Consider the following 15,365-nt stretch of genomic DNA (forward strand, 5'->3'; position numbering starts at 1 on the left):
AGTGGAGGCTTCTCCCACTCCCTGAGGAAATGGAGTCAGGCTTGAGGTGGGCAGGCTCAACAGGAAGAGCTTGAACCAACCTGCTGGGCTCTAAGCTCCTTAAAGATGGGGCGAGAGTGGCCACCCATTCTTCAGATGGAAACACTGAATCAAAGATGGACATCTGAGCTGACTGCTATTTCCTGCATGCTCAGATGCTCATGCCTACCGAATCTGGGACACACACAGCCCTCCAGCCCTGCTGCCGTTTCAGAGTGTGTTACTCCCCCTGGTCACGAGGATACAGCAGAGAGGGCCAGGCGGTCCCCACACCCCCATTAGATGTGGAGCCGGGGCTGTGGCCACTCTTTTGTCCTCTGCGTGTCCTCCCATCAGTCCTGCCCCAGGGCAGGTATCTGGCTGCTCTAGAGGGGCCTGTTCTCGGGGCCTAAGGGGCAGGTGATGGTCCTCTGAGCCTCAGCTTTCAATCTAGGAAAAGGGACAACTCCCCCAGGGTGTCTCTTAGAAGGAATTTAGACAGTCCTGAGGCCAGGAAAGAGCTCCTCCCACCTTCATGCCCCAGCGAGGGGTGGGAGAAGCCTCCACTCTCTATGGAGCCAAGGGGGTCTCCCCTTTTCTCTCAGGAGGGGTCCGTTGGGACATATTCTCTCCCTTTTTATGGAAGTAGAGTTGAGTACAATGGTTTGTTAATTTCTGATGTAAAGCAAAGTGACTCAGTTATACATATGTATATATATACGTATTCTCTTTCTTATTCTTTTCCACTGTGGTTCATCGCAGGATACTGAAGGCGGTGCCCTGTGCTGCACAGCAGGATCTCGTGGTTTATCCATCCTGTGTGTCATGGTTTGCATTAGCTGAGCCCAACTGCCAGTCCTCCCCTCCCCTCGCCGCGTCCCCCTTGCCAACCACAAGACTGATCTCGGTGTCTGGGAGTCTGTTTCTGCTTCATAGGTAAGTCCATTTGAAGATACCCGCTTTATTACCAGTAATAATGCCAGCTATCTATGTTTGTGCTTTCTCTGCGTTGGCATGAAGAAGCTTCACAAACATCTCTGAGACCTGGGCTAACATATTTTTACTGATGAGGAAATTGAGGCTCAGAGAGGGGAACTTACTCATGCAGGGTCGCATAGCATGTAGGTGACAGAGCCGGGCTGTTCTGCCTCCAGAGCCCATGTTCTTTTTTTAACTGGAGAATAATTGCTCCACAGTGTTGTGTTGATCTCTGCCACATGGCGTGAAGCAGCCCTAAGTATACAGGCGTCCCTTTCCTCTTGAACCTCCCTCCCTCCTCCCACCCCAAAGTCTATGTTCTTAACAGCTGCACTCTCCTGCCTCCCCTCCCCATCTGGGGTTGCCCGATTTAATAAATAAATACAGAGCATGCTCAGTTCAATTTGAATTTTATATAAACAATAAATGTATTTTTAGTATACCCCATGCAGTGTCAGACTTTATTTTTCTGGGCTCCCAAATCACTGCAGATGGTGATTGCAGCCATGAAAATAAAAGACGCTTACTCCTTGGAAGGAAAGTTATGACCAACCTAGATAGCATATTAAAAAGCAGAGACATTACTTTCTCAACAAAGGTCCGTCTAGTCAAGGCTATGGTTTTTCCTGTGGTCATGTATGGATGTGAGAGTTGGACTATAAAGAAAGCTGAGCACTGAAGAATTGATGCTTTTGAACTGTGGTGTTGGAGAAGACTCTTGAGAGTCCCTTGGACTGCAAGGAGATCCAACCAGTCCATCCTAAAGGAGATCAGTCCTGGGTGTTCATTGGAAGGACTGATGTTAAAGCTGAAACTCCAATACTTTGGCCACCTGATGCAAAGAGCTGACTCATTTGAAAAGACCCTGATGGGGAAAGATTGAGGGCAGGAGGAGGACAACAGAGGATGAGATGTTTGGATGGCATCACCGATTCAATGGACATGGGTTTGGGTGGACTCCGGGAGTTGGTGATGGACAGGGAGGCCTGGCGTGCTGCAGTTCATGGGGATGTAAAGAGTCAGACACGACTGACCGACTGAACTGAACTGATGCAGAATATGGGACATACTTATGCTAAAACAGTTTCATGGTTTAGCTGACATTCAGCCTTAACCCAGCTTCGTCTATATTTTACCTGACAACCCTACTCCCATCCCTAAAGAGCACAGCTCCCAGTCTGGCCCTCGGGGCAAAGCCCCTCGGCCTGCAGGCCCAGCTGTGGTTGCGAGCACTCACCAGGATTCTTTTGTAAGGGAAGTTCTGCAGCTCGCCATTCCTGGGGGAGTCAAAGACCACCGGGAAGGTTTTGTGTGGCGCCTGGATGTAGCCCAGCTCCATCTCATCCTGCAGACCCGGGGGACACCAGTGGTGGATGGTCAGCAGCTTACCCACCTCGCCTGGCACTCAGGGCTTTGGGGAAGACAGTTCACTCCGCCTCAGGCCTGCTCTGCCCTTTGAGGACTGAGGCGGGCAGAGGCCATGATACCTGCTGCCTGGAGGAAGGGCTGGAGGTTCAGGGGTGGGGCTCTGCTTACCTAGGGCCACAGAGCAAGGCAGGTCAGGAATGAATGAGGACACGGCCTCAGGGTGTCCCTGTGCTGGGTCACAGGGGAGTGGGGGCAGAGAGGGCTTCAGGGTGGCCTGAGTTGGACAAAGAGGCTGCTAGGCACCAGCCATTACACATGGCCTCCGCGTGCGGCCCTGGGAGACTGACAGCAAGCAGGGCGGAGACGGCCTGAGGAGGCACAGACCTGCCTCCTTTCGAGCACGCGCCACGCCCAGGTCAGTCTTGAGCCCCTGGGTCCTGGAGGCAAAGATAACCCAGCAGTGACACACGGTGTGTCCAGCGAGAAGCTCACTAGAATGTCCCCGGCCCAGCTCCAAGCATTTCACGAGTGCTAACCCCTGTAGACCTTACAGTACGCCCGTGGGGAGGCACCGTGATCATCCCATGTCACAGCGATGAAAGCGAGGAACAGTGCGGTCTAGTTATTCGCCCAAGGGCACACAGCTAGTCAACAGCACAGCCAGGATCCAGACCGAGCCAGTTCTTGCCCTAGCATCCCGTCCTGAAACAACTCCTGGGACGAACTTCCAACTGAAAGGAAAGCTTCTTAGCTTGGTGCTCAAGGCCTCTCACCTCAGTTCTTACCCTTTGCAGAAACTTGCGTGCATGCTAAGTCGCTTCAGCCATGTTCAGCTCTGTGCGACCTTATGGACAGTAGCCCACCAGGCTCCTCAGATTCTCCAGGCAAGAACACTGGGGTGGGTTGCCATGCCCTCCTCCAGGGGACCTTGCTGACCCAGAGATGGAGCTGGCATCTCCTCTGCCTCCTGCACTGGCAGGCAGCTTCTTTACCGCTAGTGCCACCTGGGAAGCCCTCACAGGAGCTTGATCCTGGCCAAGGAGAACAGCTGCTGCCCCTTCTCACATCTCCCACCTCTGGGCCTCTGCACAGCCCAGCCCTCTTCCAGGACCACCCTCACCAGCTCTGCGGCCCGAAGCATCTCGCCTCACTGAGAGTTCCTTCTTCACTGACAGGGCATTGTCAGGAAGATGAAATGATGATGGGCATGGCCTGCAGGGAGTGCTCGATACACCACACAAGTCATTATCCATTCGCCAAATCTGGTTCAGCTCAAACGCCCCCTCCAGGCAGTCCTCACTGATCTCCTTCACAGACAAGGGTGATTCCACCCGCCTCCAGGACCCCAGCACCCCTGCTCCGTCTTAGACAGTTGGAACAGCGATTTCCATCCCATTCATTCTCTGCACCAGGGCTTCTCAGCCTCGGCTCTCTTGACACTTGGAACCAGCTAGTTCTTTGTCGTGGGGGCTGTCCTGTGTATTGTAGGATGTTTGGCAGCATCCCTGGGGCAAAAACGACCTTCCATGGAGGATCACTGGTCCAGGCCGTTGAGGGCAGGGAGCGGGCGTCCCCACCTCTGCCATCACGACCGCCCCCAGTACCTAGCCCAGATCCTGTGGGTGAATGGATGTCATATTCAACGTCAGTGTGCCTGAGTCTCCAGAAGGTTCTGGAGAGGGGGGAGAGCTCTGGGTCTAGAATTAGAAAGAGCAGGGCCCTGGGGAGGGCGGACGTGGCCCTGGTCCTCCCGGATATTCCCAGCAGCCCCTGCGTTGGAGGGGCCGCCTCTCCCGCAGGCCGGGGTCACTCGATGCGCTCACCGCCCAGAGGCCGCGGTACCTGGATCCAGCGATCGTTGCGGTTCTCGGCCGGCGGGCAGACGGTCAGCTTGCAGCCGGCCCTTCTGGCCAGCTCTGCCACCGCATCCACGAAGCACGTGTTGTTCTTCACACTGCGGACGAGCCCAGGGAGAGTGTTCAGGACACAGGCAGACACAGGGGCCAGAGCAGCCAGCAGGGTCAGAGGACACCCGGCCCCCACTCACCGGCACACGTACACCTCAAGGGGCGGCTGGGTGCTGGGCGTCATGATCCAGGGGGCCACTCGGAACACCACGCTGTCGGTGAAGATGGGGGACTCGGAGAAATCCTGCAGGTTGAGACCGGAGGGGAAGCAGACTGGCCTCGGGGCCCAGCGCCTGGCTTGGTCAAGGACCACTGTGGACTCAAGCAAGCTGCTAGCTCCTTAGTTTCTGGAGAGGCAGCTGCGGGTGGCCAGGATCCTCCACGCCGGGGGCACCTACCTCTCCTAGCAGGGAGGCCGTTGCCCACCCTGTCTGTCCTGGCCGCCCCTACCTCGTTGGAGTCATCCAGCAGGGTGACGTGGAAGGTGAGGAGCCCCGAGAAGCCGGCGTCGGGGAAGGACAGGCCCTCCACGAAGAAGCGCTCCTCGTCCCCGTGGAAGCGGCGCACCTCGTAGGACACCTTGTTCTGGCCCAGCACGTGCCGGTACGCCTCGCAGGAGTCCTCGGGGCCTGGCAGCGGGCAGAAGGGCCTCGCGAGGGGCCCCGGGAGCAGGAAGCATCGCGCAACCTCCCCAACACAATGGAAGCCACACAACCACCCCCGCTTCTCACCTCCCACTCGCAGAGGAGAGAGAGGCTTACACCCGAGTGCGGGCAGGTCTGGGTGGGGCAGGGAGGGCGTTCCTCTCTAAGGCGCCGCTCAGATCTTTCAGAGGGCAATTTGGTGGCATCTAGCAAAGCAATGTTTACCCCTAACAGCAAGTCCCTGTCTAGGTAGGTGTCTTTCCTATAAAATACAAATGGAAGGTGTTCGCGGATTATTTACTGAGCACCTACGATGCCCCTAGGAGGTGTGGTTCAGGGCTCAGGACACCGCTGTGAGCACGGTCCCTGCCCTCCAGGAACCGAGATTTCTGCAAAATCAAAACACCACAAAAACCGTACATTCATGGGACCAGATCAGTTACAGCACCTCCACGCTTTGGAATATGACGCGGCTATGGAGGAAGGCAAAGCAGAGCTAAACAAACACACAGAGAGACGTGAAGGATGCATAACTTGGTGAGAGAAACCATGTGGAAAGCAGAATGTGGACACACGCGCGCGCACGCACGCACCAAGCACGGTCAGTGCACATTAAAAAATGTCAGGAAGAACACACACGAAATGGTCAACAGAGGACACATGTTAAGAGTCAGGTTTTGGAGCTGGGTAGAGAACTCTCATTTTTAACTTTACATACTTCTGTATTTCTAAAATGAGCGCATTACTACTTGTATTGTGTTGCCCCAAAAGTTACACCTTACAGAAAAACCCAAATACATATTTGTATTTTTTGAAGGTATTATCCTGCTTGCATTCGTGATAATGACATTGTAGCTATGTAAAGCAATGGTTTGGGGTTTATCGGGGTGGGCGGGAGATGCAGACTCAACAGAGGAGCCAGGGTGTCTGGGACTGGCTTTAAAACACTTCAGCAAACAAGAAAGGATAGATCAAGTAAGAGAAGCAAAATAGCGATCCTTGTTGAGTCTGAGTGGTTGGCATATACAGGTTCTTCACAGTGTTCTGCTTCTGGGTATGCTTGAAAGTTTTGATAATCAAAATTTTTAAACGTGCTTAAAATATGTTTAAAAATGCATTCATCTGCTAAAACCATCTTGGGCACGGCTGTGCCAGGGACACCAGGCAACCAGTCATGAAACTCGCGCATCTGATGCTTCTTCCTCTGGGCCCTCAAGGCGGCCCCGGAGCCAGAGCAGAGCCTGCACCCCAGCCTGGGTGGGGAAACTGAGCACCCCCCACCCCCTGGGCAGGGAAGGACAGGCATCAACTCACCACAGGCATGGAACACCCGCGCCCGCTCGGCATCAGCGCTGGAAGTGTGGAGGACGAGTTTGTGGTCGTCAAACAGGGCATCGGGGCCTTGTGTCCGCAGAATCATCACAGACATGTCTTCTAGGTCTGGGGAGCCAGACACAGGGCAGCTGCTCAGGGGGCCTCTAGCACCCCAGCCCCTCCCCAGGGCAGAGGGTGCCAAGTCCTGGGTCTCTGAGCCCCAGCTCTGCCCGCCCCGTGGAAATACTGAGAGCCACCAGGACAAAAGCAGGAGCATGTCTGTACACGTGTGACGTGGTGAGATGCTTCCTGCTCTCTCTGTGCCTCCGTTTCCTCCTCTGCCCATAGAAACAGAAGTGCAAAGCGGCCAGCCTGCTGCCTGGCCCGGGGCAGGTGTGCAGGAGCAACGTGCGGTGAGAAGGCCGTCCGGGCAGCAGGCGGCTAAGGGCTCTCCTCTCAGGCCCAGTGTCACTCGCTGCTGCCCTGGGCCGGCCCCTCCCTCCCGGAGCCTTAGTGCTCCAGTCTCTGAAATGATCCTGCCAACTTTCAGAGTAGTTTGGGCATCTCGTGGGTGAAGCCCCTGACCCACACCCAGGACACCGCCAAGGCGTCCTTCATGGGGCTGTGTACGCGGCTCAGGATGGACTTAGAATGTGGAAAATGCTCAGCCGTGTCTGACTCTTTGCAACCCCATGGACCATACAGTCCATCAAATTCTCCAGGCCCCCATGAACTACACAGTCCATGGAATGCTCCAGGCCAGAATACTGGAGTGGGTAGCCTTTCCCTTCTCCAGGGGACCTTCCCAACCTAGGGATCGAACCCAGGCCTCCCACATTGAAGGTGGATTCTTTACCAGCTGAGTACACCAGGGAAGCCAAAGAAGACTGGAGTGGGTAGCCTATCCCTTCTCCAGGGGATCTTCCTGACCCAGGAGTCAAACCTGGGTCTTCTGCATTGCAGGCGGATTCTTTACCAGCTGAGCCACCAGGGAATATGGGGCATCTCTGAAATCCAGGCCAGCGATGCCGGTGGGAAGGAGGCTGGATTTGGGGTTATGGGAACCTTGGACCTGCCGCAGGCTGGCTGAGTGACTTCGGGGATCCCCTGACCTCTGAGTGTCAACATCGTCATCTCTGAATTTGGGGGAGGCCGCCCTCCTGCTTGGATGCTTAGATGAGAATTTGGGGAAAGGCCCTGACGCACAGTAGGTGCTCAGTGTTAGCACTTTCCAAGCCTGGAGGGGGAGGAAGAGGAGGCCGCTCCTCTCCAGAGCTCTGCCCTGGCGGGGGTGCCCGCTGGCGCTGGGGTGCTGGGGAGGGGCAGGTTTTCAGGAACGTTAAGGCGCGCCTGGAAGCTGAACCTCTGGCCCCAGGCTCTGCCTTCAGAGCCCCCTTCGTGGGTGAGACTCCCGGCAGGGCGGCCGAGCGGCGGCCCTGGAGCCCCTCACCTTGCAGGCAGCGCACGTGGTGGTCACAGTTGTCCTGGTCGTCAGAGCTCATACTGTCTCTGTCGCAGTTCACCAGCAGGATGGCTCCGTGCCCACGAGGTCCCCAGACCCACTGCCGCTGCCGATGGCAAAGCACAGCGGTGACGGGGGCTCTGGCCAGGCCTGCGCCCCCTCCCCGGCTCTCACCCCTCCTCTCTTCTCTGCCCTGAGCCGAAAGACAAGCTCCAGGAACGCAGCGGCTCCTACTACTCAAACGACAGCCTCGTTCACAGCGGTCTGTGGCATGCCTCCAGCCAGCATCCCCTTTTCCAACAGGCAGCTTTCTGAGCATGAGGTCCGTCTTCCCTCCTTGGCTCCTGCTGCTCCTTCCAGCTGAAACGCCCTGCCTCTTGCCGAACTCTGGAGCCCAGCTCAGGCGGACTTCTCCCTTGCTCACAAAGCCCAGCGTGACCTCTGAACTCCCAGTGTCTTCAGCATCACCACAATTCAGCCCAAAGTTCTTCTATAGTTTCGGACTTGGTAGATTTCCTTTTCACATAGGTTAGGAGGTCCGCATGCTACAATCTAGCTTACTGCCTGTTTTTCTAAATAAAGTTTTATTGGAACACTGTCACATCCTTTTCCCCATATTGACTACATAGCTCTTTCATCCTACACTGGCAGAATCGAACTGTTGCAGCAGAGACAGGATGGCCTGCAAAGCCTAAAACATTTACTATCTTGCTCTTACAAAAAAAAAAAAGGTTTCCCAACCCCCAGCCTAGATTGAAAATGCAGAAGGACTTGTCCCTACAAAGGGAGAATAGCCCAGGGCTGGGCACGCACATGCTTACAATTCTTGATGATGCTTTTTCTGCCAGTGAAAGACGATCCCCAGCCATTCTTGGGTTGGCTCCACTGGCCTTGACATCAGCTGGGAGGCAGGGGGATACCTCTAATGACCCCACCCCTTTTAACCCAGCCTAGAGCAGCTGCGAACTCCATGTCCCTTTCTGGGTCCAGGCAGAGATAGCCTACCTTGTCCACAAAGTCCCTGTCCTGCCTGCCTTCACAGTTCAGGTCACAGTCCAGGGTGATATCTGCAAGGACAGGGCAGAGGGCGAGTCACGACAAGCCTCCCAGGGGCCCAGCACAGGCCCACGACCTCCGCCTTTTAGCCTCAGTCTCAGGGCCCATTCTGGGGCCAGACAAATGGAAGTCATTTCCAAGAAGACGCTACCCAGAGGTAGGAGCATTTGGAGCCTTCCTCTCGGGGCTGGGGAAAGAGGCCTTGGGGAAGATACAGGGTCAGAGCAAAAACCCAGGTCAAATGCTGCCCCGTCCAGGAAGCCTTCCCTGAATTCTCCCTCTTCTGCCCCCCTGTAACCCTCACTGTCTGGGGGACACTCTGCCCCGCGCCTGGGTTGCCTGGGACATTCTGGGTCTGTATGAAGCTCCCTCGTCTCCCAGGGATGGGCCAGTAAGCCTGGGCTTTGGTGTCAGACAATCGTGGATGTGGACCTAGGCTCTGGCACCTACTGGGCTCTGAGCCTCAGCTTCCCCTCGTATCCCTGCCTCCATCCCACCTTCTTAACCACTCTCCCCAGAAGCTGGGGGAGGTTTTACAGTACACATGAAACCTTCAAGGGAGAGAGAAAAAAAATTGAAATGATTTTTAAATATGTGAAAAGACGCTCAACCACCATACAAGAAGGGGATGAGTCTCAGAAACATAAGGTGGGGCGAAAGGCACAACGTGACCCCACCCAGACAGAGGCCAAGGCAGGCAAAAATAGATGATATGATTTGGGTGTGCCTATTCAGATGACAAAACCGTAAAGAAAGGAAAGGAAATATTTATCACCAGACAGTGGTTACCGTAGGGGAAGGAGCGAGTTACGATCAGAGAGGGCTTGGGGGTAGTTTGGGGTGCTGGTCATGTTCCCTGTTCTGTTTCTTGACCTGGGCGATGGCTGCTCAAGGGTTTGCTTTCTAGCTGTTCTTGTATCCGCCCCTCCAACCCCGCCAACACACACACACTCATATCGGGTTGGCCTAAAAATTTGTTCGGGTTTTTCCATAAAGTGTTAAGAAAACCAAACTTTTTTTGCCAAACCAATACATACGTATTTTTCTGTATGTGTTATTTTCCAGTAAACAAGGTGTGGGTGTGTGTCCGGGGAGGGGGAGGCAGGGAGATCCCCAACCTCAGTCCTAACTTAACGGAGGCAAAGGAAAGCAACCATGAAGCGCTGACCTCTCAGGCTGGAAAAACAGAAAAGGCTGGAAATGGACAGTGTTGGCAAGACACTCCCCTGCGCTGTTGGCAGGTATATAAGAAGGTACGGCCTTTCGGGAGAGCCATCTGGGAGTATCTATCACGGCTGAAATGTTCACTCCCTGTAACTCAGAGGTTCTGCTTCCAAACACACCTCCTGCAGGCAGACCTTTTCAGCTCTCTTGCTAACTTTCTTGCCCTCCGAAGTGGCTGCCCCAGCGTGAACCCCACCCCTGGCAGAAGGAGTTTCGGTCCCACATCCTTGGCAGCTCTATGTTGAGTATCTTTTCATTTGGGTTCTGAGCACTAGGATTTTCTCCACTGTGATTTGCTGGTTTCGGTTTTTTGCTTATTTCTATTAATTGTTTGGTTGTTCTTTCTTATTGATCAGCATTCTCCATTACCTGCAAACGCTGATCCAGGCATACACATTGCAAATTGCTTCTCCTAGTCTGACTTTGTACTTGTCCTCCGTTATATAGAAGATTTCCATTTCAGTAGAGTCTAATTTAGCAATCTTGCCCCCAGTGGGCTGTGCTTTTGTTTTGCCTTGTTAAAGAAAACTTCTGACTACTTTGAAGTTGAAGAGACGTTCTCTTCTAAAAGCTTTAAAATGTTGACTTTCACCTGGACTTTTTTAAAATTTTATTTTTAATCGGAGGATGATTACTTTACCATATTGTGATGGTCTCTGCCACACATCGGCATGAGTCAGCCAGAGGTATACATCGTCCCCTCCCTCTTAAACTCGAGTCCTCCCACCTCCCTCCCCGTCCATCGCTCTAGGCGGTCAGAGCACCGGCTTTGGGTTCCCTGCGTCAGACAGCAAACCCATCTGAAGTGTGTTTTTGAGGATGATATAAGCTGGGGATCCAAGTTTCTTGAGCACCACAGGATAAGCACAAGTGCCTGGGCCTGAGTTCCGGTTCTCCATTTGCCCCGCTGGTGTTTATCCAGCCCGGCACCACCTTCACCCTGCCCTTGGCTGAGGCCCCCGACTTACCCACACAGGTGAGGTAGAGCACCGCGTAGGCCAGGGGGGAGGAGTCTCGGCTGGAATGGTAGGAAATCTGAACCTGTGGAGAGATGGGCCCAGGGTCAAGCTGGCTGAAACTAGGAGCCTGGCCCCAAAGCACAGGTCTTGGGGGATCTGGCAAGGAGGGGAGGCGCTCCCCGGAACCTCTGTGCAGCCACCAACCCAGCTCTTCCTTTAGCCTTCTCTGCCACTTATTTTTCCGTGCCTCGGTTAGCTCATCTGTACAATGGGAACTATTTGTGAGGGATTCCATGGAGACCTGCACCCCAGTGCTGCTGCTGACTCCTGTGTGATTTTAGCAAGCCCCTGTTCCCCTTAGGATCTCAGTTTTGCCATGGATAAAACAAGGAGCTTGGTGCTGAGACTAAGACCCGGTACAGCCAAATAAATCAATACATTAAAAATAAAATAAAATAAAATGAGGAGTTTGCACTGGGCAGGGCGTAGGGACACCCTCCTAACTGTGGGATTTGGACAGGCCTTTACTTGAGCCCAGCGCCTCCAGGTTCTGTGACCTCCGCCAAGGCCCTTCACCTTTCTGAGCTGCCTCAGTTTGCTCCTCTGCAATATGGGCTTTATACAGGTCCCTACAATCAGAGGACGGTAGTTCAGATTTGAAACAATCCATGGAGAAGACTGATCCGGTAGGAAATGCCCAAGAAATACCAGCTCTTGTTATGAGAGGGCAGGGGGCGGGGTGTATGAGCCGGCCCAGCGCTCCTGAGTCAGATGGCCTGGGCTGGCAGAGGACACCCGGGAAAGTTACTATGCTGTCTGGGTCTCCGTTTCCTCCGCTGTGGAGCGGCGCTGATAATGGCTCCGTGGGACTGATGACAGGTTGTTCGGATTAAAGCCGGAAAGCGTGGGACGTTTGGCACCGTGCCCACAGCACACGCCCGACAGCTGTTAAAGGTGAGGCTGAAGACGGCGATGATGATAAAGCGAACTCCAGGCGGATGCATCGAAGCCGTTTCACCCTCCGCCCTCCTCCGGAACCCTCCCTCCTGATGCGGTCCCTCAGCTCTCCGGCTCTGATGTCCTGTCTCTCAGGGGGCTCAGGAACTTACCGAGACCTGTCCCTCCTCAGTCCTGAGAGCCCCGAAATCCTGCAGCTGCGAACCCCTGAGTGTCAAGCCCCAGCAGGGATGCTCGCTTCAGGCACACGGTTACCTGGACCCCGGACAAAGGCAGGGACGTTCTGATGGCCCTCCTCTGTCCTTGTGGTCCTCGGGGCCAAGGAATTCAGAGAGTGGCAGCCTCCGCAGTGTCTCTGGCTCAGTGCTGGGCGCCCATCGCAGGCTGGTCCACCTTCTGGCAGGGCTCTGGGGGCCTCTGTCCTGACCCTCACCCACTCGGCTACTCACTGATCACGTGACTTCAGGTGAGCCACGCCCCTTCTTGGTCTATCTCCTTGTAAAATAGATGGTGGAGTCCTGCCCCACCTGCCGCATGAAACTCCCTGGATAGGCTAATTCGGATCCCTGGGTGGGAAAGACATGGGGCTCACGGAGGGAGCTTGTCCCCAGGAGTCAGGCAGGTCTGACCCCTGAGCTCTAGTTCCCCCACTGACCAGCTCTGTGGCCCCGGGATGGTTGCTCTGAACCCTAGTGCCTCCCCTGAGAACCGCGCACGAGATCCCCGCCTCTGAGGCCGTAGTCAGGGCTGGACGAGAGCACGCTGCCTAGTACTGGGCGCCCGGTCAGTGCTCCTCAAAGGGCCAGTTTCCCGAAATGGCGCTCCTGATGTGGAGTGGGAGCCTGTGCCTGCAAGACAGACCTGACTCCCGCTGCCCCAAGCTCACGGGCCACCCCATCTCCATTTTTCAAATGTCCCCTGCCCAGAGGCCAGAACACTGCCTCCAGCCCTGCCGTGGTAGACTCGCTCTTATGGCTGAATGGGCAGAGAGAGGAGAGGAGGGCAGGCACCCTGCCTGAGAAGGGAGCCGGGTCAGGAAGGCTGCAGGTTAGGGAAGGTGAGGCCCTGAGGGAAGGGGCCCCCGAGGCAGCTGCTCCCCTGTCCACCTCTGCTTTCTCTCCCTCATTCATAGTAACGGGGACCACGAATCGACCCTCAGCCTCAGGTGGGGAAACTGAGGCTCCGAGAGGTGACGAGAGTGGCCAGCAGACCCACGGCTTGTGTTCCTACGTCGCAGAGCTGGCGGCTCCAGGGCCGGGCTCTTGCCCTCTGGGTTACCCCGCATTCTGGATAAGAGAGGGCACTGGGCCCTCGTGGAGCTGGGTCACCCCCCACCCCCAGTCACCCCCAGACAAGGGGGTGCGCTCACGTGACTGTCGTCAAGCTCGTTGCTGGGAGAGTTCATGACCACGATGATCTGGGAGCCCATGTCAAACTGCCACCGCCGGGCATCCGCACGCTCCCGGTCCCTCTCCGTGTTGGGGCAGATGTAGATGTCCACGCCGGGGGTTCCGTAGACCTCGAACATCTCTGTGCCCTCGGGAACTGACCTGGGAAGGACGCAAGCCATGGGAAGTGCTAGGGGGCAGCCCTCGCTCAGATGCTTGAACTCTGGCTCAAACTCTTGCTTCCTCCAGGCAGCCTTCCCAGACTACCCCAGGCTTCTCAGATCCTTCCAGCAAGCTCCTAGGAGTCAAACTTGGACCCCACACACATATACACAGTCTCATTCCCAGGTTCTGTGTTGGTTAACATTTCCCTTGTGAGTTCTCCAGGTATTCATTGTAGGGCTAAAAAGTCCGTGCTGTCCGATGGCCCTGGGACTTCTTTCAGCTCTAGCTGGTCGGGCGTCTTGTTTGAAATCAGTCTGCTCCTCCTGATGGTGTGTGTGTAGGGTGCCCATGCGCATGCAGGAAGGAGCGCCCACTGCCCCAGAGCCTTCAAGCCAGCTGGAGCGCTGAGGACAGCTCTGCCCAGGGCAAAAGGTGGGTCAGGAGGCAGTGGGGTCACACAGGGAGAGGCCTCTGTGGGGAGAGGAGCCGGAAGGCTTCCTGGAGGAAGCAGCACACACCCCAGCCGGGGGACAACTGGCTGAGCTCTTGCTATGTGCCAGCCGTATTCAAGCTTCATTACGTATATTGTCATGTAATCCATTAAAAAAAAACCCAGGTAGGTACTATTATTATCTCCCATTTTACAGACGGGAAAACTGAGGTTAAAGTAACCTGTCCAAGCTCATGGAGCTAGTAGGTGGCAGGACTGGGATTCACATCCAGGCCTCCTGGCTGCTGAGTCCACATTCTTATCCCGGTGTAATGGCAACAGAAGTCGAAACCCCCAGGGCCCCCCCCCGAACGATTAGCATGGTGGGCTCGACTAAACCTTCCCAAATATCGACTCATCTGATCTTCTGCACAGTCCCATTTATTGGGGGGAAACCGAGGCTCAGGATGGGCAAGAGGCGTGCCCAAGCTGCACTGCTGTCCACAGTCCCCCTCCGCCCCAAGGCCCTCTCCCTGCTCTGCCTCCACATGGAAGAGAGCAGGCCTCCTTCGCTCCTCTGCTGGCACGATTCTGGCACTTCTCAGCACAGCTTCCCTTTATAGAAAGAGAAATATACAGAGCCCAAACTGTACTCCATCAGGCGGGTCCCTCACCAGGTAGGAGGAGCTGACGCACCTGTGTCTCCTCCCAGGCAGGGCTGCCAGGTTTAATAAACTATAGCACATGCAGTCAGACTCGAATTTCAGGTAACCAACAAACAGTTATCTTTTTTTTTTTTTTGATAACAAACAGTTATCTTAGCATAAGTACACCTCGTGCAATATTTGGGACATCCTTCGACTAAAAAAATTACTCATTGTTTGGACCTCCAGTTTAACTGAGTGTCCTGGGTTTTATCTGGTAACTGACTCCCAAAGCTGACGTTTCCAGAGCTCTATTCTGCTGAGCCCTGGGTCTGTGAGCCAGACCGTTGGGGGACAGGGAGAGCCTGCAGTGAGAGGTGTGGGGACACAGAGATGGAGAGACAGATACGGAAGCCAGAGACACAGAGACTCACGCAGCTGGACCCGGTGTGAAAGGCCCCCAGCCCTCACCCCCCCGACAACCCCAGGTGCTCCTTGGACCCCAGGCCTCCCCAGCTAGAGCGGCACAGCTTGGGTGGTCCTTCAGATGTGACGCCCACCCAGTTCCCAGGCTGCAGACTGTGGTTTGGGGTATTTCAGCCCGGCTCTCCTGTACCTTCCCAGCCCAGGCCCCATGTGAGCCTCCAGGGGGACCCCAGATGAAGACGGAAGCAGCCCTGTGCAGGAGGGTCCCAAAGAAGCCAGGGGCTCAGGGGTACCAGCACCAGGGTCAGGACACAGGTTCTAGACCAGGCTGGGCTGCCCTACAGCCAAGTGGCCTTAAACAGCTCACCTGGCCCTGCAGCCTTGCCTTTAAAGCGGGGCAATGACAGCCACTGGGCCAACCGAAG

General features: G+C 55.3%; 2 protein-coding genes across 2 annotated transcripts in view; both read right to left on the reverse strand.

Moving 5' to 3' along the window:
• PADI6 (peptidyl arginine deiminase 6) overlaps positions 1–15,365 on the reverse strand; it is a 207,547-nt gene that overhangs the window by 102,585 nt on the left and 89,597 nt on the right. The gene's annotated exons all lie outside the window — the stretch shown is intronic.
• Positions 1–15,365, reverse strand: part of PADI3 (peptidyl arginine deiminase 3) — a 30,219-nt gene that overhangs the window by 9,639 nt on the left and 5,215 nt on the right. The window contains exons 2-10 of the mRNA XM_055574330.1: positions 13,257–13,437; positions 10,940–11,012; positions 8,697–8,758; positions 7,680–7,797; positions 6,230–6,355; positions 4,722–4,900; positions 4,412–4,515; positions 4,207–4,318; positions 2,234–2,341 (exon numbers count right to left, since the gene is read on the reverse strand). Of these exons, the coding sequence (XP_055430305.1) occupies positions 2,234–2,341; positions 4,207–4,318; positions 4,412–4,515; positions 4,722–4,900; positions 6,230–6,355; positions 7,680–7,797; positions 8,697–8,758; positions 10,940–11,012; positions 13,257–13,437 (1,063 nt within the window). The remainder of the gene's footprint in view (positions 1–2,233; positions 2,342–4,206; positions 4,319–4,411; positions 4,516–4,721; positions 4,901–6,229; positions 6,356–7,679; positions 7,798–8,696; positions 8,759–10,939; positions 11,013–13,256; positions 13,438–15,365) is intronic.

This window comes from Bubalus kerabau, chromosome 3 (genome assembly GCF_029407905.1).
Source record: "Bubalus kerabau isolate K-KA32 ecotype Philippines breed swamp buffalo chromosome 3, PCC_UOA_SB_1v2, whole genome shotgun sequence".
Lineage (NCBI taxonomy): Eukaryota > Metazoa > Chordata > Mammalia > Artiodactyla > Bovidae > Bubalus > Bubalus kerabau.